The sequence below is a fragment of the Geotrypetes seraphini genome, chromosome 5 (assembly GCF_902459505.1).
Source record: "Geotrypetes seraphini chromosome 5, aGeoSer1.1, whole genome shotgun sequence".
Classification (NCBI taxonomy): domain Eukaryota; kingdom Metazoa; phylum Chordata; class Amphibia; order Gymnophiona; family Dermophiidae; genus Geotrypetes; species Geotrypetes seraphini.
In genome coordinates this window covers 20,690,145-20,716,804 of record NC_047088.1, presented here as the reverse complement: position 1 = coordinate 20,716,804, position 26,660 = coordinate 20,690,145, and the positions used below count along the sequence as shown (strand labels likewise).

General features: G+C 43.5%; 1 protein-coding gene across 3 annotated transcripts in view; it reads right to left on the bottom strand.

The window, feature by feature from the left end:
• COL4A6 (collagen type IV alpha 6 chain) overlaps positions 1 to 26,660 on the bottom strand; it is a 457,507-nt gene that overhangs the window by 98,570 nt on the left and 332,277 nt on the right. For 2 of the 3 annotated variants that reach the window (XM_033945312.1, XM_033945314.1), the window contains exons 20-26: positions 25,914 to 26,018; positions 22,577 to 22,737; positions 16,772 to 16,951; positions 13,393 to 13,576; positions 10,526 to 10,579; positions 6,709 to 6,780; positions 733 to 840 (exon numbers count right to left, since the gene is read on the bottom strand). In XM_033945312.1, the coding sequence (XP_033801203.1) occupies positions 733 to 840; positions 6,709 to 6,780; positions 10,526 to 10,579; positions 13,393 to 13,576; positions 16,772 to 16,951; positions 22,577 to 22,737; positions 25,914 to 26,018 (864 nt within the window). The remainder of the gene's footprint in view (positions 1 to 732; positions 841 to 6,708; positions 6,781 to 10,525; positions 10,580 to 13,392; positions 13,577 to 16,771; positions 16,952 to 22,576; positions 22,738 to 25,913; positions 26,019 to 26,660) is intronic. The other variant, XM_033945315.1, reaches the window with a different exon arrangement.

The window sequence follows — 26,660 nt, the reverse complement described above, 5'->3', positions numbered from 1 at the left end:
GGGGAGGGAGAGAGAGAGCTTCGCACGCATGCACACTCCTACCTGCGGTGCCCTACAGCTCACAGAAAACGGGCACACGCAGGTGGGAGTGCGCATGCGCGGCTTAGCGTTTTATTATATTAGATGGTTCAGATACATGCCTTAACTGCTGCTGGCAGTTGATATTCAGTGTCACTATCTGGAGAGAGCTGTTGAATATTCTTATAGAGCTTCACTCAGAGAATAGTTAAGCTCTGGAACGCGTTGCCAGAGGATGTGATAAGAGCGGTTCATGTAGCTGGTTTTAAAAAAAGGTTTGGACAAGTTCCTGGAGGAAAAGTCCATAGTCTGCTGTTGAGACAGACATGGCAGAAGCAACTGCTTGCCGTGGATCGGTGGCATGGACTGCTGCTATTATTTGGGTTTTTGCCAGGTTCTTGTGACTTGGATTGGCCTCCGTTGAGATGGGATACTGAGCTAGATGGACCTTTGGTCTGACCCGGTAAAGCTATTCTTATGTTCTTATCTTAACACCAACTATGGGGTCCTTTTCTAAAGCTTAGAGTGCGCTAACAGAATTAGCACATGTATAATTAAGCTGCTCATCCTTTTTTATACCTATGGGCCTTGTGGCACTTAGCACGTGCCATTGTGTATTGGCTTGCTAAGCTTTAGTAAAAGGGTCACCATGCATCTGAATAAAGAATATTAAATATTTTCAAGGCAATTTGGATTTTTAATGAGCACACTCACCTGGTGGTCCTGGTATTCCAAATTGTCCTGGGGTACCTGGTAAACCTTTTGGCCCATCAAATCCAGGTTGACCTGGCACGCCAGGGAAGCCATGGGCACCCTTAATACCTGGGGAAAGAAAAAACAATATTTCACCGAGGCATGGATTCTGTGCGAAATGTAAGAGTAAATAAGTCCGAAAGGCAAACACAAACAAAAAAAAAATCCAACTGAACTGCAGTGATGTGTCAAACAACAAACAAAGGGAAAAAAAACTGCAGAGATGATGTACAAGATGCCAAGACATAAACACTTTGTATCCAAGGTATGGTCCAAAAGGGTGATGAACTGGGACTCGACATGATCTGTGTTTGAAAAAAACTCCTTCCTCAGGGGTTCTAAAAGTATATAAATCATATTCTAGAGCAGTGTTTTTCAACCTTTTTACACCTATGGACCGGCAGAAATAAAAGAATTATTCTGTGGACCGGCATCGGTCCGTGGACCGGTGGTTGAAGAACACTGGGCTAAATCGTGGGCCAGACCCCGCCCATCTCTACCCCAGACCCCGCCCCCATAATAGTACTAATTGCACCTTGCACGTCCCTTGCCTCATCTGGAAGCCTTCCCTCTGACGTTGCAAAGTCAGAGAGAAGGCTTCCGGTTCAGGCGCAGGATGCCTGTAGGAGCCACTGCACACGGCTTTGTGCACTGAATCAGTTAGGAAGAGGGAGCTGGCTCGAAGATAACACCCCATTGATGGCATCGTGGACTGGCGGTTGAAGAACACTGTTTTGGGCCTGATGCACGTGCTGGCCCTGTGGACCGGCAGGAAATTTCTGTGGACCGGCACTGGTCCATGGACCGATGGTTGAAGAACACTGTTCTAGAGTACCATACGGATTACAACTGGATAGAAAGGCGATTTGGTAGGCTGATAAATGAGTCGAGTTGGCTCCTTCGCAGTGCAAAAATGAAAGCTACAATGTGGTTTATATACTTTTAGGACCCCTGAGGAAGGAGTTTTTTTTCGAAACACGGCCCGTATCAGGTCCCGGTTCATCACCATTTTGGAGCATACCTTGGATACAAACTGTTTATGTCGAAGCAATGTTTGTTGAATAAAGACTTGGCATCTTGTACATCGTCTCTGCAGTTTTTTTTTTCCTTTGTTCAGAGTAAATAAGCCTACTTTTCTGATATTTTGTCACATAAGAAATATCACAGGGCAAACAGGAAAAAAAAAATAAAAAAAATTAATATATATATATATATATATATATATAATAAAACGCTAAGTGCGCATGCACACTCTTAATGCCGTGTTGCTTGATCTGTAGTTCTGTGGCCGGCAGAGTGCGCATGCATGCTTACCACGCATCTCTCTCTGTCTTGCAGTGGGCTTGCTGGCTCCAGCCACACAAAATTCATTTTTTTGTTCAAAGCCCCCGCCTTGGCTCCTCTATCGAACCTCACCAGAGTCGGAGAAGACTTCTGACTCTGGCGGGGATCGAGAGAGGAGACGAAGCGTCAGCTTTGAACTAAAAAATGAACTTTGTCTCGGCAAGCCCGCTGCGAGACAGAGAGATGATCACATCTGAATATTAATGGAGGGTGGGCGTAGGGGGCCTGGCTCCCCAGCTACTGCGTCCAGAACACGACGTCGAAAGTGGAAGATGGTGGTGGGTTGGCTCACCTCACGGCAAATGCACAGGAACCGGCTCTAACAGGCTCACCCTCCCTCTTCCCTGCGCTCTGCTCCTCTTCCACGGACGGCATGTGCTACAGGGACAACGCCTGCTTTGTGGCCCGGCACTGGACATGCTTGGTGAGTTTGTCTTCTAGGGACAGGGGAAGCACGGAAGAGGTGCTGCTGGACTGTGGGAGCAGGGAAGAGGGACAGGGGAGCACGGAAGAGGTGCTGCTGCACAGGGAAGTGGGGTGGGGGAGGGAAATGCTGCTGCACAGGGAAATGGAGGGGGAGGGTATGCTGCTACTGTACAGGGAAGTGGGGTGGGGAGGGAAATGCTGTTGGTGAGAAAAGGGGGATGGGGCTGAAAGGGAAAAGATGGGAGAAGGGGGCTGGGGGGGGGAAATGGGTTTGGAGCTGGAGCTGGGGCTGAAAATAGGGGACATATGAGGGAAGGAGGCTTTACTAGCACCCGTTAATGTAACGGGCTTAAACACTAGTATATATAAACCAAACAAAGAGCCCCTTTTACAAAGTCTCAGTAGCGATTCTCCCCGTGGAAAATCCCACATGAACTAACTGGACTTCGGTGTGTTTGTCACAGGGGAATCACTATTGCGCCTTTGTGAAAGAGTTCAAAAAAATATTACATTCCATTGGTGTCTTCTAACCCGCCAATACCTTTCAGTTCTAGGTGGTTTATAACAGGAGTTGGCCTGGGCCTTTCCAGGGAGAATACACAGTTAATAGATGTAGTATGTATCAGGATCTGTGGGAGGGTCGATCAGGTTTAGTTAGATCATCCGACAAATTTCTTGAATAGGAAAGTTTGAAGTTCTTTCCTGAATATTTTGTAGTTGGGCGTCAAAGTCATATTCGGTGAGAAATTTTGCTACAAGGCCTTCCATTAGCTTGACGTAAAGCGGTATGGAGGCTACAGGTCTGTAATTGGATGGTTGATCTGTAGCTCCCTTTGGGTCTTTCAGGATAGGGGTTATGATGATTTCGGATAGGTCTTGTGGAAATTGGCCCTCTGCTAGCATGTAAATAGATGGCCATTATGCTCAAAACCAGATTTATTAAGGATGTTTCTTCACAGACCCTAGGCGGATATGCACTTTATGGAGAGTAAGCAATTATGCATATATAGGGTTACCAGATGTCTGGGAGAACCTGGGTATATCCTGTTTCTAGAAGACTGTCTGGGCTCCCGGATGGACTTTCCAAAAACTTGCATTTGTTCGGGTTTTGGAAAGCCCCGACGAGCTCCGGCCGCATCTGGAGGGTCTCTGAGCATGCGCAGATGATATCACACACAGCCGCGCATGCTCCAGGACAGCTGGAGCTTGACTGGAAGAAGACAGGCGGCTCTGTGGGGGCAGGGCTGTAGGCAGAACTGGGCGGGGCTCATTCAGATCGGGGCGGGGCTATGTGTCCAGGGTTTCCTGGAGAAAAATATGGTAACCCTATGCATATATGTATATCCTACCTATGGCAGACAAATTCTTTGGCAGAATCTACTGTAACATCATTTGTGCTGTGTTCCATAGCCAGTGAGAGGGAGTGGCCCCCACCTTTGGGGCTGCAGAGATAAGACAGTAGGTTTATAACAATGGGAGGGGTTTGGTGTATAACAAGTGTGTGTGTGTGTGGGGGGGGGGGGGTTGGGGCTAGAGTGAGCTTTGATGGAGAATCCAGTAGATGGAACCTAAGCACACTACCAGGCAGGGCTCTGGTTTTCTGGCCCAGAAATATCTAAGAAAAAGGACCATTTGAATTAAATTAATTTATGGAGCATGTATGGTGTCACAATCCTATCCCGGGTGCTCTGCCTTTACTGGGCCAGGTCTTAGTAAAACCCTGCCCTGTAATCCAGAGAGCTGATCACGGGGATAGGATTGTGACCAGAGTTAAAGAAAAAGCTGGTTTTCCCTGGGATGAGGGTTTGGCTGATCTCTGGGGAGGAGAGGAAGGTGAGCAGAACGGCCCACAACAGCCCCAGAAGAATCTCTCTCCCTCTAGCAACTCACAGCTGAAGGGAATAAGTAAAGTCCCAAAGAAAGCCAGGCAGATTGTGCAGGTAACTCCTCCCCTTCCAAGGGCAGGGCGTATTCACCTGAGTACATTAGAAGCTGCTTTGGGAAAAAGGCAGGCAGTTTACCCGGGGCCAGCCCCAGAGAAGGTCTCTCCCGGCTGGGCTCCTGAGTCCCAGGACTGTGAAATGCAGGAGCCAGACTGTGAACTTTCTGACAACCAGCCAGCAGCCGTAGAACCTATGGAGTTCTTGGAAACTCCCAGTCTGCCTGAAGACACCTTAATGGAGTGCAGCTAAGTGGCCAGGCTGGGAAGTTTGGGGTTTGTTAGCCCACTGTGTATGTTTGGAACTGCTTAGAAAGAGTGCTTTCTTTTATAAGTTGTTTGAGACTTGTGCTGGACGGGATTGCCCTGCTTAGGGTGAAGCAGGAAGAAAAGGGAAAAAAAAAAAAAAAAGAGAAACGTTTTTTTTTTTTGTGTGGTTTAAATTTTCCAGCCAGATCAAGCTGGCTAGAACTGTTACTGCCTGAGAGGGTGTGAGGGAAGTATTGTGGGGAGAATCCACAGTCCAACAGGTTGGGTTAGTGGGGCCATTAGTGGCATTCTGAAATTCAGAATCTTATTTGTGGATTCGCTTACTCCCCTCCCCCACCAACTACTGCTGAGTTGGCTGGGGACCAGCCAGACTATCTGAAGGCTTGTGCACAGAACATTTGTAAATGTGTTGAAACATTGATGCTGTCTGGATGTAAAGACAAACGCAGTTTCACTTCTTATGCTCTGTTTTGTTTTTTTGTATTGGACTCACCCAGTCTTCATGAGGAAAGGCTAAAGCTGGGACCTATTCTTTTGATTAGCACTAATCTGATTTTGCTGATATGGTTTGATTTTTGGGGGTTTGAGCCTGGACTGATTATAGGTCAACTCTTACCCTTTACCACTGAATAAAGTGGATGTTGCAGGAAAAAGGAAAACTTTGACTCTTTGTGTTTTTTTTTATTACCTGCCTATAAGTGAATGTCTGACAGCAGGACTTCCTTCCTTCAAGGGAAGCACGTCGGAGCAGCGCTAATGTGAGCGGGAGCTCGGGCCTATTTGGAACTCAGGTACCGGCCCCGCTACAATGGTTGGGCAGACTGGATGGACCACTCGGGTCTTTATCTGCCGTCATTTACTATGAAGGAGTGAACTTCTGAACTGTGTTTTGATACAAAGCTTCCTGCACCTGGGTTTCCATGGGAAGCAGGAGCAGGCCACAGACTTTTAGGCACGTCTGGAACTGCCACCGGTTTCTAGCAGTTTCCACAACCCAGGCCAGCCTTGGGACTGCTTGGAGGGTGGTATTTTGTGACCTCACTCCAGAAGAGTCTTAAGCCCTGGTTCTGGGCAGGAGTTTTGTCTTTTGGAAAACTCAAAGCCAAATGATCACTTCTATTAAGCCAGGCCTATCCCAAACCAATAAGCCTGAGTTGGGACTTTAATATAGGATCCTTCTAACCCGGAGGATTCCTAAACACAAAAAGTCAAGTACACCTGATTTGGATATCTATCCAGTTCTGTTCAAGGATATTGCCTCTTCTGAATTTACCCAAAGAAGTAAAGGTTCAATTTATTCAGAAAACCCTCTAGTGTGGTCTACAATTATGAGAGTGTGAGAGAGGAAGATGTTTGATGCTTGCTTGCTCGGGAGCTCAGCTGTAAAAGTTGACTCCTGCTGTGGGTCCTCGAAATACACATTTAAACAACTTTATGCGACCTCTGGGAGAACGGAGGGCTACATAAATATATAATGGTATTGTAGGGTCATGAAATGGTTAACTGTTGTTTAAAATATTGCTCTGGTCTACATAGCTGAAGAAAGTGTACAATCTATTGACTTCATCTGCCTAAAATGTATGTCCCTGCCTTACCACATTGTAAGCTAAATAGATAAGAGTTTGAGCCATGATGTACCCTGCCCTTCTGTACATTTAACATTTCAAACTGTAAGAGTTAGATAAGTGACCTGCTAGTGTGAGCTTAGGACCAATAATAATTGTAGAAAAGTTATAGAAGTAACAAATGAAAATTGTAGTTTTTGCATATATTAGTTTGCGAAAAGGGCATAAAAGTCCGTGTATTTCCTGTTTCTGACACTCTGGTAGGCAGGCTGTTAACTGCACTAGAGTCTGGTATGCTGTAATAAACCTCTTTTACTTTCTTCACGCCTCTGACTTTGTGTGTCCAAGTGACCTTTCAGTATGTGCAATGTAAAAAAATATTAAGCTCCATACCTTTAAACCCTGGTAGTCCTGGAGGACCTGGTGGAGTATAGTCTCCAGGAATTATACAAGGTAAAGTGGTACCTACAAGGAAAGAGTGCGTTAAAAATGCGCTATTATGTCTGGCTAACTATTTTCTCTCTCACACAAACTATACACATGTGTGGGCACACAGTCATGCATCACAAGGTGAGGGTGAGTGGCATGAGCACATTCTACTGATGTCAGCACCTCTGAAGTCCAGCTTAGCGGGCAGATTCTATTTCTGGTCACGAAATCTCAAAGGAAACATGCCATTTTTAAAACCAAAAATACCCAATCAGCAAGGAAACCCAATAACGTAATGCACTGCTGACATGCTAAGGAGACCTATGTCTAGCTCTGTGAAAGATTTTACAGTAATAATAACAACATTAGAGGTGTGCGTAGGTAGGTGCTCATGTGGTCCATTAGCGTACCATAAAAAAACGAGAGCATTCTCCCAAATTGACTTTAACATGTGTCGACCTACTAAAAAACGAGCATTAATCTGTTTAACACACATTAAATACAGTATTACTAAAACAAATGTATGAAGCTAACTGAAAAAAGTATCTGAAAATCTGTGTGTGTGTGTGGGGGGGGAAGGGTTGAAAATGAATCATAAGTAGATGGTCTTATAGACAAGTGGGCTAACCCATTTTTCACACCCAAGGTGGTTAGCCCAGTTGTCATGTGGCCAGTGGGGATGGCCCGTTCAATTTTGTGCAAAAATCTGCAAAATTCATTGGATTTTAGCTTAGTCGACGTATCATATCAAATCGGAACTTAGTTGTGTTTGTGGTCGTCCGGACAGTATTTTCAATCGTGACAAAAATATCCCCCATCTGTGTCATCGAGCAGGAACTATGCTAAAATCCACATATCCAAATTCGACAGGGATTTCCCGTTTCGCCAATTGCTGTGTCTGGGGTGTTCACTGGCCTCTGTGCAATATCACTGTGTGGCTTTTTGCTTACTGTTTCGACTTTGAGATTTAGTTAAAGGTGGAGTTTTTTCCAACCTATGAAGCTGAACTGAGGTCTTTTTCTCCTCTTTTTGATTTCTGAATGATTTTTGAAAATATTGAGCAAAGAAGTGGGCTTCTATGCTTGTTATAGGAGTACATAGGTATTTTTGACAGTAAGGTTAAACTTACCCAGCCCAAACCGCAACTTTCCCTGTCTGCCGCCTTCCTCTCTGTGTCCTTCCACTCAAAGTCCTCCAGCTGGCATAAAACCATTTTTCTTCTTTCTCTCTAGCTGCCATCTCTGCTGGCCCGCAGTCATAATAACACAGCAAAGCCGAGCTGGACCGCAGCTCTTTGCAGGTTGCAGCTACTTCCTTCATGCTGGCCCTGCCTCCTCCAAAAAAGGTAGCTGGATTGAAGAAGGCAGGACTGGCCCAGAGGAAGCAGCCATAGTGAGCACAGAGATGTGGTCCTCTGCTGTTTTGTTGTGTTATCAGCACTGCGGGCCAGCAGAGATGGCGGCTGGAGGGAAGGAAGGTGTTGATGCCTCTGTACAGGTCGTTGGTTAGGCCCCACTTGAAGTATTGTGTTCAGTTTTGGAGACCGTATCTGGCATAAGAAGACTTGAAGTGGTCCAGAGGAGGGTGATGAAAATGGTAGGAGGTTTTGTGCCAAAAGGTGTATGAAGAGAGACTGAAAGCCCTGAATATGTATCCCCTAGAGCAGAGGTCTCCAAAGTAAGGCCCACGGGCCACATCCAGCCCACGATATGATTTTATCCAGCCCGTGGAAGAATTGTGCGGAAATGCGCCAAATGAACTAATTTTCCAATGAGAATCCGCAAAAAAAAACCCCAACAAACAACCCATGGAGTGTTGATCGATTTTAAATGCATCAATTAAAATTGTGTTCAAAATATATTGATATTCCATATTTAGGGGGTAAGGTGGACACCAACACTTAGGGTCCAAATACACATGGAAATGATCAGAATACTGGCATATACATGCGTGTGTGTGCAAAAAAAACAAGTAGATTACAGAGTGTGGACATGATTAATCTGTTATTGAGAAACATCATGGGGGAAGCCACTGCTTGCCCTGGATCAGTAGCATGGAATGTTGCTACGCTGGGGATTCCACATGGAATGTTGCTACTATTTGGGGGTTCCAGAATCTTGCTATTCTTTTGAGATTCTGTATGGAATGTTGCTACTTTGGGGATTCCACATGGAATGTTGCTATTTGGGATTCCGGAATCTTGCTATTCTGTGAGATTCTGTATGGAATGTTGCTACTCTGGGGATTCTACATAGAATGCTGCTACTATTTGGGGTTCCGGAATCTTGCTATTCTTTGAGATTCTGTATGGAATATTGCTACTCTGGGGATTCCACATGGAATATTGCTACTATTTGGGGTTCCGGAATCTTGCTAATCTTTGAGATTCTGTATGGAATGTTGCTACTCTGGGGATTCCACATGGAATGTTGCTACTATTTGGGGGTTCCGGAATCTTGCTATTCTTTGAGATTCTGTATGGAATGTTTCTACTTTGGGGATTCCACATGGAATGTTGCTACTATTTGGGGGTTCCGGAATCTTGCTATTCTTTGAGATTCTGTATGGAATGTTTCTACTTTGGGGATTCCACATGGAATGTTGCTACTATTTGGGGTTCCGGAATCTTGCTATTCTTTGAGATTCTGTATGGAATGTTGCTACTCCTTGGGTTTTAGCCAGGTACTAGAGACCTGGATTGGCCACCGTGAGAACATACTACTGGGCTTGATGGACCATTGGTCTGACCCAGTAAGGCTATTCTTATGTAAGTTCTGACTACCTGCTTGCACAGTTTGGAGGGCTCAAAGTTACGTATGTAAATTATGGACTAGTATAATTCACATTCATGTTTTAGTGATACAGGGTCAAGCATATGTACACGTCATGCCTAAATTGTATGTACATAGTTTACCTGTTACATTAGTATTCTATAAAGAAAAGTTGGCATCTACTTTCCCTCACAGAATAAGTTTCAAATAAGGGTCTGGTTATAGAATAAAGTCTTAGGGCACAGGCTGACTAGAAACAACAGGAAAAACAAGGACTTGTTGATAGAGACTTCCAGCGTCAGCTCTGGCATGTTTGTGAGTAAGTAAACATGCTCATTTGCATCTCCCAGGCTGCAAAATTGGGACATCAACGGTGCCATTTGGCATTAAGTGAGAAATGTTCTGTGCAAAAGGCAGAAAATTGACTTCAGCATTCAGAAAAGAAGCTCTGGCCATTTTCCACTGACCCCTGTGTCAGGACATTTCACCAGAGTTTACATTTGCACAAAAAAATGCTCTGCTAAGGTGAGCAGTTTGGGTCAATTCTAAGGAAAAAGCAGAGTGGCACATTCCCTTCAGCACTGGCCGTTACTAGGGTTACCAGAGGTCTGGATTTCCCCCGGACATGTCCTCCTTTTCAAGGGTCTGGACGGCTTTTCAAAACCCAGCACTTTGTCCGGCTTTTGAAAAGCTTCCCGTCAGGAAGGGGCATCCGTGCACGCAATGCGGGGACGTCACGCACACGCGCTATCCTTGCGTCGCGTCCACGCAGGCGCGGATGCCATTTGGGGGCGGGGCTGGGGAGGGCTGAACGGGGCGTGACACAGGCGGAAGGGGGCAGGCCTGGGGGCGTGGCCATGGGTCGGGATTTTCCTTCGGGAAGATCTGGTAACCCTAGCCGTTGCTGTAGCCGAGGGCCAGAAGCTGAGCAGCACACCATGCAGGTCTGTGTTTCAAATGAGCAATCTCTCCAGCATCGCTCTGGTAACCTCTACGGCCTAGCCTCTCACCTCCCTCTGTGTCTAAGACTTCATTACCAACCTTCTCCCCGCAGCAGCAGTCACCTATACCAGTCAAGCAAAGGAGGACAGGTTAGGCAGAAGTCTGAAGAACCACAAGGCTGAAAGAGCTTTAATGCACATACCAAACATATCCGCAAAATGACAGCTGCATTTTCATCGGTAAAGACTAGATCCAAATCGGTGCCGAATTTATTTGTGTCTTTACCACAGTAGCTCAGTAACAGACCATGGGCGCAAGCAACGACTGGAAAGTGAAATTACTGTTTCTGCAATTCCCGCTGCCTTCCGTTACACCTCCTGCGCGAGGGCCAGAGGAGGGCTTAGGTCTCCTGACAAATTTATAAAGAAGGCCCACAGCAGAACAGGCGGAATGGAAGACCTGCGCAGCCTGAGAAAATCTTCGCAAAGCATTCATTTCCAAGATCATCTTTGCAACTGAAATTTAATTACAGTCAAACCTTGGATAGCGAGTAACGTGGTTTGCGAGCGCTTTGCCAGACAATCAAAACATTTTCTTAAAATTTTACACGCGTCACGTTATCGCATCGCTGATCGCATCCAGGACCCACAGTTCAAGCGTGCATATCTTACGCTGAGCGTGGCTGAACATAATAAAAGCATCACGCCCAATTTACCCGCAGTTCAAGCACGCACTACATACGCGCATTTTACGCTGAGAGCGGCTGAACATAATAAAAGCATCACGTCCAATTCACCCGCAGTGAGATCTTGCAATACGAGTACGTACAGCACTGTATTTTCTATTAAAGGTTTTGGAATGTGGAATGAATCATCCGAGTTTCCATTATTTCCTATAAGGAAATTCGCTTTGATATACGAGTGCTTTGGATTACAAGCATGCTTCCGGAATGAATTATGCTCGCAATCCAAGGTTTGACTGTAATTACAGTTGTACACTTTGGAAAGATGAATTTAGCATATGGATTAGCACAACGGTCTGTGTTTCCAAAGCATCAGTTTAACCAAATTAACTCGCCCTGTTTCTGGAACAGGATCTGCAGCGCTTTTGTGAATATATTTCGCCGTATTATAAAAAGTAACAGATAACGGAAAATACAACTTGCGAAATATTTGCCAAGCGGAAGGTAACAAAACAATTTATTAAGGCAAAAGCAGAAAGAAGAGATAATTTGCTTAAGATTAAATTATTCTCACTAGCAAGAAAACCTTTTGAAGAAATGCATTGCAACTGTTTAGCCAAGATATGGTTATTAGCGCTCTTAGGGATGGGTGCAGGGGAGAAAGTGCAGATGGAATCCATTTCCTCCCTCCCCCCTTTTCCCAGAATGCTCATATAAGACATAAGGCCTCTAACAGGCAGTGGGTGAACTTGCTCCCAGATTGACCTTTATTCCAGTCTGCTGATCTGAATACAGATTGTCCAGAGCATACCCTGACTTAGGCCTGTACCAAACAACCACCTAGGAGTTCTTGAAGCTTGGATGCAGCTCACCTCAACTCATTTCAGGTGCTCAGAGGAAGACACAACTGTACTTTGACCCTTTTTCCCGCCCAAAAAGACATCCAACATTCATCATAAGGCAAAAAGCCTAAAATATATTTTATAGATGGAACACTGAGCACAGGTGTGGTAGAACAAACTTTATCTTCTGACACATGCAATTTTTGGAAATGGGCTGTTTATTTATTAGTAAATAAAGTTGGGAGGGGGGAAAGAAAAGAAACGGACTATCTTTATTAGCCATTAAGTTGCAAGATCTAGCACAACTTATCTGAAAGTGGATGTATGGGGGACCTCACCGATAAAATAATGACCAATTTTCTTTACCATTTAGATCAAAGGTTAGATATTCAAAAGGAATTATCCAGACAATATCATCATTACCTGGATCATTCCTTTAGCTGGCAATATCACGGATAATCAGCAGCACTTTTCAAATCGAGGGCGGAGCTGGAATTTTCATGGCGGGTAATGATATTCAATTTGCTGTATGAATAACTATCCAGATTAAAGAGTTGTAAGAAAACTGCTGTCCTAACTTTATCTGGATAACTAGCTAGGTAACGGTCTGACTACTAGGCAGTGGCTGAAAGGTGGCGGCGTTCGCACTCATTGCGCTCCCTGGATATTCAGGCTGCAAACGCTCGCAACTCCAGATCTGAGTTAATTTTCAGAAAATGCTGACAATGGTACTACTGTTGTCCTAATTTATCCAGATAGGTGCTGAATACAAGGGTGTCCAAGTAACTCCTGGCTCCCCCCACCCACCCCCAACTACTCTGACACTATCAGGATACTGCTGATGCAGACAAATTTTGGCAGCACTGTCTGGATTGCCGTTCCTATCTGAATACTGACCCCCAGCACTTGTACTATGCTAATGAATTATCAGAGATGGCAGTGTTTTATTTGAAGACATTCTTGAGGAAAAGTCTCTTAACAGTTATGAAAATTTGACTCTTTAAATGGTGCTCACTTTGTTCTCTACCCAACTAATTTGCTGAGGGGGAGATATGATTGAAGTCTACAAAATCCTGAGTGGAGTAGAATGGGTACAAGTGGATCAATTTTTCGTTCCGTAAAAAATTACAAAGACTAGGGGACACTCGATGAGAAATACTCGATGGGAAATACTTTTAAAACCAATTGGAGGAAATTTTTTTCACTCAGAGAATAGTAACCAGATTAAAAATGTGAAAAATGATTTATGATTAAAAGATAAAGAAAAACTGAAAAAAAGGGGATCCTCTTTCTGCCCATTTTAAATTTTAATAAGGCTATAACCAAGGTATTAGAGAAGTTAAAAATGGTGAGGTTTATGCATGAAAGACCTTATAGATAGCAAATGGAATTGAATTGCTGCCGTTCTTACCTGGTGGGCCTGGAAGACCCGGCTGTCCTGGAAGTCCATCAAGTCCTGCATTCCCTGCAGGTCCGCGATTTCCAGGAATACCTGGAACTCCGAAACCTGAAAGGCCACTTTCACCTCGGCGGCCCTTTTGGCCAGGGGAACCAGGGAAGCCTTTAGCACCTGGAAAACCTTGTCCACCATCACCCTATACGTTGCAAAATATATACATTGAAGCATAGGAACGACTGTCAGTGCTTTCAGAAGACATTGAATGCTAAGAGTTGCCTTTTTAAGGTAGACCATTCCAATCAACCATGTTTGACTAATTCTCACAGCAAAACATTAGTCACCTCATTACACAGTCCTTAAGAAAGAAATGCCTGCAAACCCTGTAAGTATGATTTTATGCGCTTTTCACTTGGTACAAAATAAATATCACTGGCACATTCTAATAAGCCAAGAGACAACCTGGAGAAACTGCCTTCACAAGAGTGAGGGACACGAAAACAACAACGACGGAGACCAGATAGTGGCTCAATCCATTTATTAATAAACCAGACTCGACACGATCGTGTTTCGGCCCAAAAGGCCTGCCTCAGGAGTCTTGATGTTAATTGATAAAACCCTAGGTGTATGAATCCATATGTCCAAATTTTACAATAAGATCTCTTTTAAACACTAAAGTAGTGGCTGATGGTGAATACAGTGAAAAATTGCATGGAGATGAAAATGAAATTCCATGCAGTATTTTGAGGGAGAGGGATTTTATGGTAGGGGTGTGAATGTGTATTGATCAAGGAGTAATATTAGGTATAAATGGAATTAAGGGGTATGTTTTGTGGTTCCATTTCCTTTTTATAATAGCAAATATATAGCAAATATTTTATCTAAATGTCAATGGTCTCAATCATCCGATAAAGAGAAAAAAAACACTTAACTTCTTAAAAAAACAGAACGCGGATATATACTATATACAAGAGACCCATCTAAATGCCATGGAAGCAAAAAAGCTAAAAGGTCGATGGGTTAAACATTGTTTTTTTGCTCCTGCGGTGAGGAAAAAAGCTGGGGTGGCCATTTTAGTTAGTGGAAAGTGTTTGGCTACATTCAAATTGATATCTGCAGATCCCACAGGGTTGTAATTGTTTTAAAAATCTTTTTGGCATATGGGCTGATCGCAGTAGTATGGCTGGAGTGTTTAGGGGGGGTGGAAGGAGAGTACCTGGGGGGGGGATAGCTTTAGTGGCTGGTAGTTCATTTGGATTTGGCCATGAGACAGCGCTCATCGGGTGGGGGGGAGTGTTTTCTGTTTGGGGGGTTTCCTTTTGTACTTCAGGCATTTGATCTAACAGTTTTCAAGTCAGAGTGGGGGGGGGGGGGGGGGGGGGAGGGATGATGGCTTGCCTGGACCATGGCTCATAAGAGTCCAGGGCCCTGGTGTGCTATGTTTTGCTTAAGGACCTAGGTCTGTTAATGGGGAATAGTTGGATAGGTGATTTTTGCATTTTATGTATATAAAAATTGATGATGACTGTTTCTCTTTGCTGCTACTGATGTTTCTTTCTCGACTTTGATATGCATTGTTTGTTTTCAATTGTTTTGCTATTTCATCAATAGAATTGTTTGAACATAAAAATCTTTTTGGCATTAAATTGAATTTGATATGGTAAGGCAGGGGGGTGTCAAAGTCCCTCCTTGAGGGCCGCAATCCAGTCGGGTTTTCAGGATTTCCCCAATGAATATGCATTGTATGCTAATAGCTCTTATGCATATTCATTGGGGAAATCCTAAAAACCTGACTGGATTGCGGCCCTCGAGGAGGGACTTTGATACCCCTGGTCTAAAGCCACTTGGTTTAAAGTCACGTATTGTACTTTTTGACAGGATGATCAAAGGGTTCTTAGTGGGTCTGGAGAAGTCTTGAAATCTGAGACAATTTACTGAAACTTTCTAGACCAGACATGGGCAACTCCGGTCCTCGAGGGCCGGAATACAATCGGGGTTTCAGGATTTCCCCAATGAATATGCATGAGATCCATTTGCATGCACTGCTTTCATTATATGCTAATAGCTCTTATGCATATTCATTGGGGAAATCCTAAAAACCCGACTGGATTGCGGCCCTCGAAGAGGGACTTTGACACCCCTGTTGAAAGGCAAATGTTTGGGAATATCTGTAGACCCTTTTCTTATAATAGTTTATATACGGGTTGGATTCTAATTATAAAGATCTGCTTTCTAGCCCATTTGTCTTTTGAATTATACATTGTGCAAATCTCTTTGTTGGCTTGAATCAAGGTGGTGGTGGGGGGGTGGAGGGGGTTCCTTTACAGACTATTTTGAATGCTTCTATTTTTCTCTATTCTCTTGTTGGCTTTGACTCCTGGTTAGGTCCAAAATTAGATTGTCTTCCTCTTTCCGTAGCTTTGGTTTCTGGATCCTTTCTACAAATTGAGTTTTCTGCTAAGATTTTGGGAGTCCTTTTTGACTCCTCACTCTCTTTTAAGGATCAAATTAATTCTGTGGTCAAGAAATGTTTTTTTTAATCTTCGTATGCTGAGGAAGGTTAGCCATCTTTTTCATCATCGTCATTTTTCTATTTTAGTTCAGTCAACGATATTATCTCACCTTGATTATTGCAATGCTATTTATCTCAGCATTACAAAAATCTGCCTTTGTAGATTGCAACCGATTCAAAATACTGCTGCAAAATTGATTTTTGGGAAACGTAAATTTGACCATGTGACTCCGTTGCTCCAGAGTCTTCATTGGCTCCCGGTTTATTTTAGAGTTCAATTTAAATGTGCCTGTGTTGCTCTCAAAATCCTGTATGGTATCTTTACTCCTCTTATTCCTTTATTTTGGAATGTCTACAGATTCTCTTTTGCAAGAGGCATTCAACAATTTAAGTTATCCCTTCCTTCCAGGAAAGGGAATAAAGGAGTCAAGATTTGTAGTCAATCTTTGATTTTTAAGTTTTCTCAACGTTGGAATGATCTTCCGCCTCTTTTAAGGAGTTCTGGTTCATTTCAATTTTTTTGTAAATCTTTAAAAACCACTTTATTTGCTAAACATTTTGAAAATTAATTTTCTTGAATTCTGTCTTATTCCTTACAGTTTTTCCTATTAAGTTAATTATTGTAAACCGAGTCGAGCTTTCTTAGAATGATGACTCGGTATATAAAGCCAAGCCTTAGATTAGATTAGATTAGACAAATGCTGTTATCTTTTTGAAGTACATCTGTATTCCAATTCTGCATTTATAGGACATTTCAGATCACTTCTGCACAGTGCTACTGTTGAGTTACTGATACGTACAGCATTTTGGATGACCACTTTCTATGGTTCTCTAATTGAGTCTGTGCCCTTGTCTGCAACTTGAAGTAAAATACAAACTCACTGGAGGCCCTGGGCGGCCTGGCAAACCTGGACGACCATCACTGCCAGGTGTTCCCGGAAGACCCTTGGACCCCTGAAGTCCTGGTACACCCAGATCTCCACGGCTTCCTTTACCAGATGAAAAAGATGGATCCCCTTTCTCGCCCTTAAAGCCTGGAAGTCCTGCTTGGCCAGAAAAACCCTGAAAGAGATAACAGAACAGTTAAGAAGCCATTGCTAGGTTCTCAGGACTGTAAGGATTACAGAAGAGAAAAGAAATTCATCATGGGAAATTATTCTGAATTCATCTACGTGAAGCAGGAGTGGAGGAGAAGCCTGACAGTTAGTGAGGTGAACTGAGAACGAGGGATGCTTTGTTCAAATCCTGCCACACTTGCTTGACGATGTAAGCTGGTAAAGGGAACCATTTCATCACCATTTGTAAGGAGGAGGAGAAAGGAGTGAAAGTCATTTGGAGAAGCAATACAAGTAGGGGATTTAAATCTTGAGAAGCATGAGAGAAGATGCCTCAGGAATCGCCAAAGGAAAGAGACTGACAGTGGTGTTCCCATCTGGGCAAAACAACAAAAAGATTGTGGAACGCCAGCCTACATTGGATTCTTTGTGACTTTGATGGTTTTTATATTTAAGACAGCCAAGGACCCTATAAGGCCCCTGAGGAAGGTATTTTTAATTTTGCCAAAACACGGCCCATTTTTGGGTTTTTTTTAATCTTGTGGATCACTTGTGACTGATACACCCTTTGTGGATTTTTTTTAAGTTCTTTGGACGCTTATGAAACTACAAACTGGTACATCCGATCTTCCGTTCCACAATCTTTTTGTTGTTTTGCTGTTTCACTTCCTTTCTGGAACCTTTTGGTGCTATTTGGACTTTGCTATTTTCCCATCGGGCCAAAAGCAGCATCTGAAAGTGTACTGGAGTTAGGGTTACCAGACGAACGGACTTCCCCTGGACACGTCCTCCTTTTCCAGGACATGTCCGGGGGTCCGGATGGCTTTTCAAAACTCGACACTTTTGTCTGGGTTTTGAAAAGCTTCCTCGAAATCGTGGATGCCACGCGATGACGTGCGCGCGAGGTCATCGCATCGCACCCGCGTGGATGTCCTCCTGCCTGATGAGAGCAGGCGGCGGGGGGCGGGGCTTGGCAGGTCTAGGGAGGGATTGGGGGCGGAACTGGCATGTAACAGGGCGGGGATGAGTGGAACTGGACGGGCCTGAGGGGCGGATCTAGGCGTCTGGATTTTGCTAAAGTAAAATCTGGTAATCGTAACTGGAGTAAAAAGGAATCCCTGAAGAAGCCAGGAAGAGACTATAAATGTTTGACACTAGTTTTGCTTTCTGTCTCTACCTGTATTAATGTAGCTGTTGAGATTTTTGTCCCATTTGCTTTAGTAATATGAACTTTAGATTATCGTAACTCACTTTACCAGGGCATCACTCAAAAGGAGATCAGGAGATTACGAATCATTCAGAACGCTGCAGTAAAAATCATTTCTAACACTAAAAAATTTGATCATGTAACACCATTTCTCAGGAGAGCACACTGGCTTCCCATTTCACATAGGATTACTTTCAAATGACTACTTCTTACTTTTAGGGCTCCTTTTACGAAGCCGCGTTAGCGCGCATGACTTTTCATCACGCGCTAACCCCCACGCTAGCCGGAAAGCTACCGCCTGCTCAAGAGGAGGTGGTGGCGGCTAGCGCGGCCGGCGGTTTTGCGCGCACTATTACGCGCGTTAAACCGCTGACGCGCCTTGGTAAAAGGAGCCCTTAAAGTTCGATCTTAATGTTAATCCCACACGACCCACACAGGACCCTACGCTCCTCCCAATAACATCTTCTAGCGATCCCCTCAGTCCGCCAATTGTTTTATGATACAACACGTAAAACAATCTTTTCTGTTTAGCTGCTAGACTGACCCTTGCCCGGCAATGGCGTATGTCACATGTACCTACCCTAAGAGATGTGAGAGAACGTTTAGGAATAGTTTGTGAAAAATATAGACTTTCGGCCTTTTTATCCAAATTTAACGATATATGGGAGAGTTATTTTGAACTAGAAAAAGAAGCCTTATGAAAATATTATTCCACTGTTATGGAACCAGGTCTCCTGGGAGGGGGAGGGGGAGGGGGTACGATAGGGAATGGGATTCTTTTAACTTTACTAATTGTAAGATGCACTATTTTTTTTTCCAATTAGTTTACAACTGTATGTCGTAAGTTGTATTGAGTTTAGTGTATTGAATGAAAATACTTAAATAAAGAATTAAAAAAAACCACAGAAAACAATCTTTTCTGTAACCGCTCCAACATTGTGGAATACTTTACCTCTTACCCTGAGACAAGAAAAGAATCTCCATCATTTTAAATCTAACCTTAAAACATTTCTTTTCAGAGATGCTTTTGAGATCTATACAGTATAATCTCGTTATAACAGACTTCAAGGGACCTGGAAAAACGGTCCGTTATATCCAGAGTCCGTTATACCCAGAGTTGCATTTTTAAAAAACTTTATTTAGGTCGACTTGAAACAACGTTCCATCAACGAACAACAGTCACTGCACAGCTGTATCAGCAACATCAAGAACAAAACTCAGCAAAACATTGGTATGGCACGAAAGGATTGCAAAACCAGAACACTGAAAGATGTTCTAAAGCACTGTGTCGTACTGTTCTGGAAAGAAAAATACTCTGTCATTTTCTTCTGGGCTGCATTTTGATACTATATCACCGGCACGCCACACGCCTTGTAGGCGGAGCCTGCATGTCCGTTATAGCTGAAGAAAATTACTGCTAGAAGTGGCTCTGGGGACCAAATTAGTTGTTCGTTATATCCAAAAGTCCGTTAGATGCGAGTCCGCTATATCCGATGATTTTTTGTATGTTTATAATGGCGCTCGGCCGGGACCAGTGGACCTCGTCCGCTATAAGCGAGGTTCCATTATAAGCGAGTCCGTTATAACGAGATTATACTGTACTTAATTTTTTGTTCAAAAAAACTCAGACAACAGGCCTTCCATCAAAGACTCCCTTTTTACCTTTTGGATTTTTCCTCCCCTTTCTTTTATTTTAACCAATGTATCCTCCCTATTTGCTCATGTGTATCATGTTGCATCTGTATTGTTATTGTTTATGCGTTCCCTTTATGTTATATATATATATTTTTTATATTTTAAACTTTTTAACACTTTATATTAATTGGAAACCGCTTTGACCATAAAAGCGGTATATCAAGACGTAAATAAACTTGAAACTAAAGACTCTGGGGGTAACTCAGGCACATCAAAGGTGCCTATGTATAGTAGGCATTATTCTATAAGGTACTGCCTAGCAGAAAGAGGGGGGAGTGTCAAAATGACAAAGACTAGGGGACACTCGATGAAGTTACAGGGAAATACTTTTAAAATCAATAGGAGGAAATATTTTTTTCACTCAGAGAATAGTTAAGCTCTGGAACACATTGCCAGAGGTTGCGGTAAGAGCAGATAGCGTAGCTGGTTTTAAGAAGGATTTGGACAATTTCCTGGAGGAAAAGTTCATAGTCTGTTCTTGAGAAAGACATGGGGGAAGCCACTACTTGCCCTGGATCAGTAGCATGGAATATTGCTACTCTGGGGATTCCGCTTGGAATGTTGCTACTCTTTGGGGTTCCGGAATCTTTTGTTACTCTTTGGGATTATGGAATCTTGCTATTCTTTAGGATTCTGAATGGAATGTTGCTACTCTGGGGATTCCGCTTGGAATGCTTCTACTCTTTGGGGTTCCGGAATCTTTTGTTACTCTTTGGGATTATGGAATCTTGCTATTCTTTAGGATTCTGAATGGAATATTGCTACTCTGGGGATTCCGCTTGGAATGCTGCTACTCTTTGGGGTTCCGGAATCTTTTGTTACTTTTTGGGATTATGGAATCTTGCTATTCTTTAAGATTCAGAATGGAATGTTGCTACTCTGGGGATTCCGCTTGGAATGTTGCTACTCTTTGGAGTTCCGGAATCTTTTATTACTCTTTGAGATTCTGGAATCTTGCTATTCTTTAGGATTCTGAATGGAATGTTGCTACTCTGGGGATTCCGCTTGGAATGTTGCTACTCTTTGGGGTTCCGGAATCTTTTGTTACTCTTTGGGATTCTGGAATCTTGCTATTCTTTAGGATTCTGAATGGACTGTTGCTACTCTTTGTTGTTTTGGCCAGGTACTAGGGACTTGGATTGGCCACCGTGAGAACGGGCTACTCGGCTTGATGGACAATTGGCTATTCTTATGGTCTTAAGTACATGTGGGCAGAGCACTGGTGGGCATGGACAACTGGTAACCCTGATCTATATGCCAGTATTCTAAATACATAAGTGTGTAACACGTGTAAATGGGAACACCTAGGTTATAGGATTGCCCCCCAATATGTGGAAAATTTTTTTAATAAAATTGACCCAAATACCATCTCAATTTGCTTCCGAGTTTTCAGTTCAGGCTTCCAGTAGCGCATCGAATTCAATATAAACTAAATCTACTTACTTTCAAATCCCTGTTATATAAAGCCCCAGCTTTCATCTACAAGTTATTGATCCCTTATACCCCAATCAGATCACTGAGATCTATTGACCAACATCTATTAGTTACGCCCTCACTTAAAGTTATTAATACACGGCGGCACTTTATTGTCTCTGTTACAGCTCCTCAAACTTGGAACTCAGAGAAGAAAAGAACTTAGATAAATTGAAAAGTAAACTTAAGAGCTTTCTTTTCAAAGACACTTATGATATTTAGGAGTCCCAGCCTATTTTTGCTTATTTTCATAAGGCGACTTCTTTTATTTCCCTCCTATTGTTTTTTACCATAATCATCCTTCTTTCTATCATTATTATTGTATTTCATTACCCTGCCTTTCCCTTTTCTGTGTATTCTGTTAGTCGTTAATTTAATATGTTTTGTTCAGTGTACATCTGTCTTTTATAACCCCTGTTTTATTTGTAAATTGAATGATTTGTTCATCGCTTAGATATTTGAGTAAGCGATTAATCAAATACTTAATAAACTTGAAACTTGATTCAATTGTCAAGCTAGTCATGAGTTGTGACCATGGGTCACAAAATTTGCCTATCACTAGTCTGAAACACCCTTTATTTTACAGACTGTAATCTTTGTTAGAAAGCAGAAGGTCTGGTGTGTGTTGGTGAGATCTTATGATGGGAATGCAACACCCCTATCTACCACCGAGTCTCAATGAGACCCTGAAAACATCACTTTCGGTTAAAGAGCGGCATTTGGAAGGTGTTCAATACCAACCACATGTCTCCTTCTGTTCTGTATACTTAGGAAGTTATCATACAAATCAGGCCCAAAACATTGATGCCAGATTTTCTACCCCCCATCCCGAAAAGACTGCATACTTATTTCTGAAACACTGGAACCTCATTTGGATGAAAGGTGCTAAAACCATGATTACTATGAGGCTCATTTTCAAAGCTTTTCCCACAGGTGAGCTGCTATTTGCCCTTGGGAGAGTCTCTTTGAAACTGCCTGTCCTCAAGCTGTTCATAGAATGAATACTTTTACCTGTATCCCAATAGGGAGAAAACCGGGATAGAGAGGTTCAGGGGGGTTGGAAAGTCCATATTAGACTTTTAGTCTGAAAGCACTACACGGACTTTTTGTAGGTCTACAGTACTGAATCCCCTGTTCCCCTAGGTGGGCAGATTTTCATAAAGAAAGCCTGGGTATGTTTTTCCTCTGAAAATGTGTTTGTGGGGACAGAAGGGCACATGTCTAAAAATAAGAACAGAAAAAATGATCCCAACTTACTGGAGGTCCATGCAACCCTGGAAGACCTGTGGAGCCTGGATCCCCGCGCAAACCTTTCGAGCCAGGAAACCCATGTTGGCCTGGAACACCAAGAGCACCAGGCCTGCCAGGGGGACCCTGATCTGTATCACCTCCATCGCACGCACAGTCACCAGCTCTCCCTGTATAACACACAGCCCACAAGGTGCAAAGCGATGAATGCCAGAACACTTGTACACATAGACTTCATTAAAATACTACAATAGTTAGAACAGTGAAAAGAGAATCAGGGAAACAAGGGGTTAAATTCCACTTCTCCCACTATCCCTCTTTGGTCTTTTTCACCCTCCACTATCTCAGCCTCATCACTAACACATGTTAATGCACATCGTGGGCTGGATTCTACGCGATGTCTACAAAAATGGACACCGGCCATGTATCAATTTAGGCGCCATTAACAGAATCAAGGCTAACGACGCCTGGGAAAAAAAACTTAAGATGCCTGCATTTTACTGGAAACTGCTAGGGCAGGGGCAGGGAACTCTGGTCCCTCGAGAGCCGTATTCCAGTCGGGTTTTCAGGATTACCCCAATGAATATTCAAGAGATCTATTTGCATGCACTGCTTTCAATGCATATTCATTGGGGAACTCCTGAAAACCCGACTGGAATACGGCTCTCGAGGACCGGAGTTCCCTACCCCTGTGCTAGGGGCTCAGGGCAGGAGTTCCAACAGCTTCCAGAAGCCCAAGAAAAACCACTCCTTGGACTTCCTGGACGGTCTCTTCATTGTGACCTCACTACAGAGGAGATTTAGGATCTGGATTTGGGCAGTAACTATGTCTTTTGGTCAGAGCTCACCAACTGACCAGTGAAAATCTTAACTTTGCATTTTGGGGGTTTGTTGGTAAATACCACCAACTTACCCATTGAACGGGAAATGGAGAAATAAATTATGTTTGGTATAGGACAGTGGTCTCAAACTCAAACTCTTTGCAGGGCCACATTTTGGATTTATAGGTACTTGGAGGGCCGCAGAAAAAAATAGTTAATGTCTTATTAAAGAAATGACAATTTTGCATGAGATAAAACTCTTTATAGTTTATAAATCTTTCCTTTTGACTAAGTCTTAATAATAATATTGTCATTTATAGCTAAAGAGACAGATGATCAAGAAACTGTTATATTTTACTTTTGTGATTATGATAAACATACCGAGGGCCTCAAAATAGGACCTGGCGGGCCGCATGTGGCCCCCGGGCCGCGTGTTTGAGACCACTGGTATAGGAGAAGTGTACATAGCTGGACTGCGTTCGAGAGAGAAACTTGTTCACTGTTGACACACGCGTGTCTCTTCAGGTTTTGCAAGAAGAAGTAAAGTTGGCGTTCTGCCGTTTAACCTCTGGTGTGATTTATTCTCATTTGGAGTGCAAGCGGATTGTGTGGTGAGACGCTTGCTGCGGCCTGCCAGTGTGATCGTTGGTCCCACAACAAATAAGTGCCCTTACCAGCGCCCGGGTGAAAAAAAAAGAGGTTCCACTTCTCAAACATCAGTAAAAAAAAAAAAAAAAAAAGGGACAAGGGGCCCGATAGTCAGACCGCAGGAGTTAGCCCAGTTGACTCCCGCGATCGGCCCTGAGCCCAGATATTCAATGTCGGACTTTCTCCGGTGACCGGCGTTGAATATCAGGGAGGGCTTCGATGGGCTGGAGCGAGCTTTGACGGAGACTTCAGTAGATGGAACCTAAGCGCAGTACCAGGCAGGGTGTCAGGTCAAAAGCGCGCCGGGACAAAGGCGTGCCCAGACAATTGAGCGCAGCGCGGAGGCGTGCGCCGCTCAAAATTACTGTTTTTAGGGCTCCGATGGGGGGGGGCGTGGGGGGGAACCCCCCCACTTTACTTAATAGACATCGCGCCGCGTTGTGGGGGCATTGTGGGGGGTGTGGGGGGTTGTAACCCCCCCACATTTTACTGAAAACTTCACTTTTTCCCTGTTTTTAGGGAAAAAGTTAAGTTTACAGTAAAATGTGGAGGGTTACAACCCCCCAAACCCCCCATAACGCCGGTGCGATGTCTATTAAGTAAAGTGGGGGGGGGGTTCCCCAACAAAACCCCCCTTCGGAGCCCCTAAAAACAGTAATTTTGAGCGGTGTGCGCCTCCGCGCTGCGCTCAATTGTCTGGGCGTGCCTTTGTCTTTCGCGCCGTTGTCTATGAACCGCCAGGCAGAGCTTTGGGTTTCTGGCCCAGAAAGAGCTAAGAAGAAGGAAAATTTAAATTAAATCATTAATTATAAAGAGAGGGTGAGGTTGGGCAGACTGAATGGACCATTTGGGTCTTTATCTGCCATCATCTGCTATGTTACTATGTTAGATGTATTTTTGCCCGCTATAAACGTAGCCACCAATGTTGATATTAAATACTGACTGGCTCCATTTATAGCAGCCAGACAGGCCAGTTATTTAAGCAGACCGATTCGACACTAAATGTGGGCTCCTTTCACAAAGGTGTGTTAGGGCCTTAATGCGCAGAATAGTGCACGCTAAGTTGCCCCGCACGCTAGACCTTAATGCCAGCATTGAGCTGGCGCTAGTTCAAGAAGTGTAGCGTGGGTTTAGCGTGCACTAAAATCCTGAGTGCACCAAAAACGCAAGCGCACCTTAGTAAAAGGAGCCCTTAGTCGGCCAGCACTTTAAATTTCATGGACTTCTGGCTAAGTCTCATTCTGAATATTAGCGCTTAGTGGGCTAAGTGCTATTTAACTGGACCCCCAAACAGGGCCCGCCCAAGCTCTGTCCGGCCAAAAACAGGGACTAGAAACCCCCTAAACAAATTCCAACAGCCCTACCAAGGGAGATGGGTACAGATCACTCAACACCTGCTGGAGACTGAAAGAAGACTGATGTAAATAGAGAAGGGAGTATATTATATACTGTCCCACAGTTTTGTTTTCAGTCTCCACCTGCTGGTCATGATTGGATATATACCCATTCGTAAAGATTAACCTCTACTGGTCTGGAGAGTGCTAAAGAAGTGCTATTTAACTGGCCAGGAGCCATTCCTGCTTTGTACAAAGGCGGTGACATCAACCGCAACAAATAATCGTTTTTAATAAACCTAGCCTGCACCTTGCGCGCTCGTCTGCAGTTTCTCTTTGTTTGTGCAGGAGCCGTTCCTGACCGGTTAATTAACGCTGACTATCGGGCAGCAGCTGTTTAAAAAAAATCACGCATGCAAGCTGCCTTGCAGAGGTCTCACAGTTCGCTTTATTGCCCAGCCCTATAATCCGGCCCTTAGCATAGGCCACACCTCAGATATGCTGGTCATTCTGCTCTGCTCTAGACTTCATGAAAAGAAAGACCTTTAAAGCCGATTGGTCCTATGGCTCCAGGTGGACCCCGCGGTCCAGGCTGTCCAGGTAGTCCAGGTTCTCCTATCTGTATACGTGCAGGTCTGAAGATGGGACCTAGAACATGGAGCAAAAAAAACCAACACATCACATCTTTGTCCACAGAACAAGCCGGGTTTCATTAGCCATTGTCATAAAGTCAATACACAAGCACTGGCGGTTAGACTGATATATGGATGTTCAAAATTTGACCATGTGACTCCACTTCTTAAAACTGAATACGTATATTCTTCCTATAGCCTACTGAATTCCTTACAAATATAATATAATCACTTTTTTAGTTATGTTCTCTGGACTCCCTTCTTTTTTGGTTCATTATACCCGTCTAAAACCTAGTTCGATTATCGGCACTTTGGACAACTTGTCTCACTGATTGTCTAAGTGTCAATTTAGGCCGGTTTTTAGACGTATTTCTGTTTCAATTATGAGCCCCCTAGATTTTAACATTTTTGTTTTATATTTGCGGTATATTAAATAAATTGAACTTGAATTTACAAAAGCATATGAGATGAGGGCAGCATTTTTGAAGCAGATGTAAGCAGCGGAAACCTGCAGTGCTGTTCTCAAGACCCTATATTTCTCTAAAATATCAACAGAGTGGTAGAGCTGAATTTTGTGACCATGCCCCAAACAATGAATTATTCCATTTTTTTTTTTTTTTTAAACGAGTATGATTTTTAAAAAATTCTATGATCATGT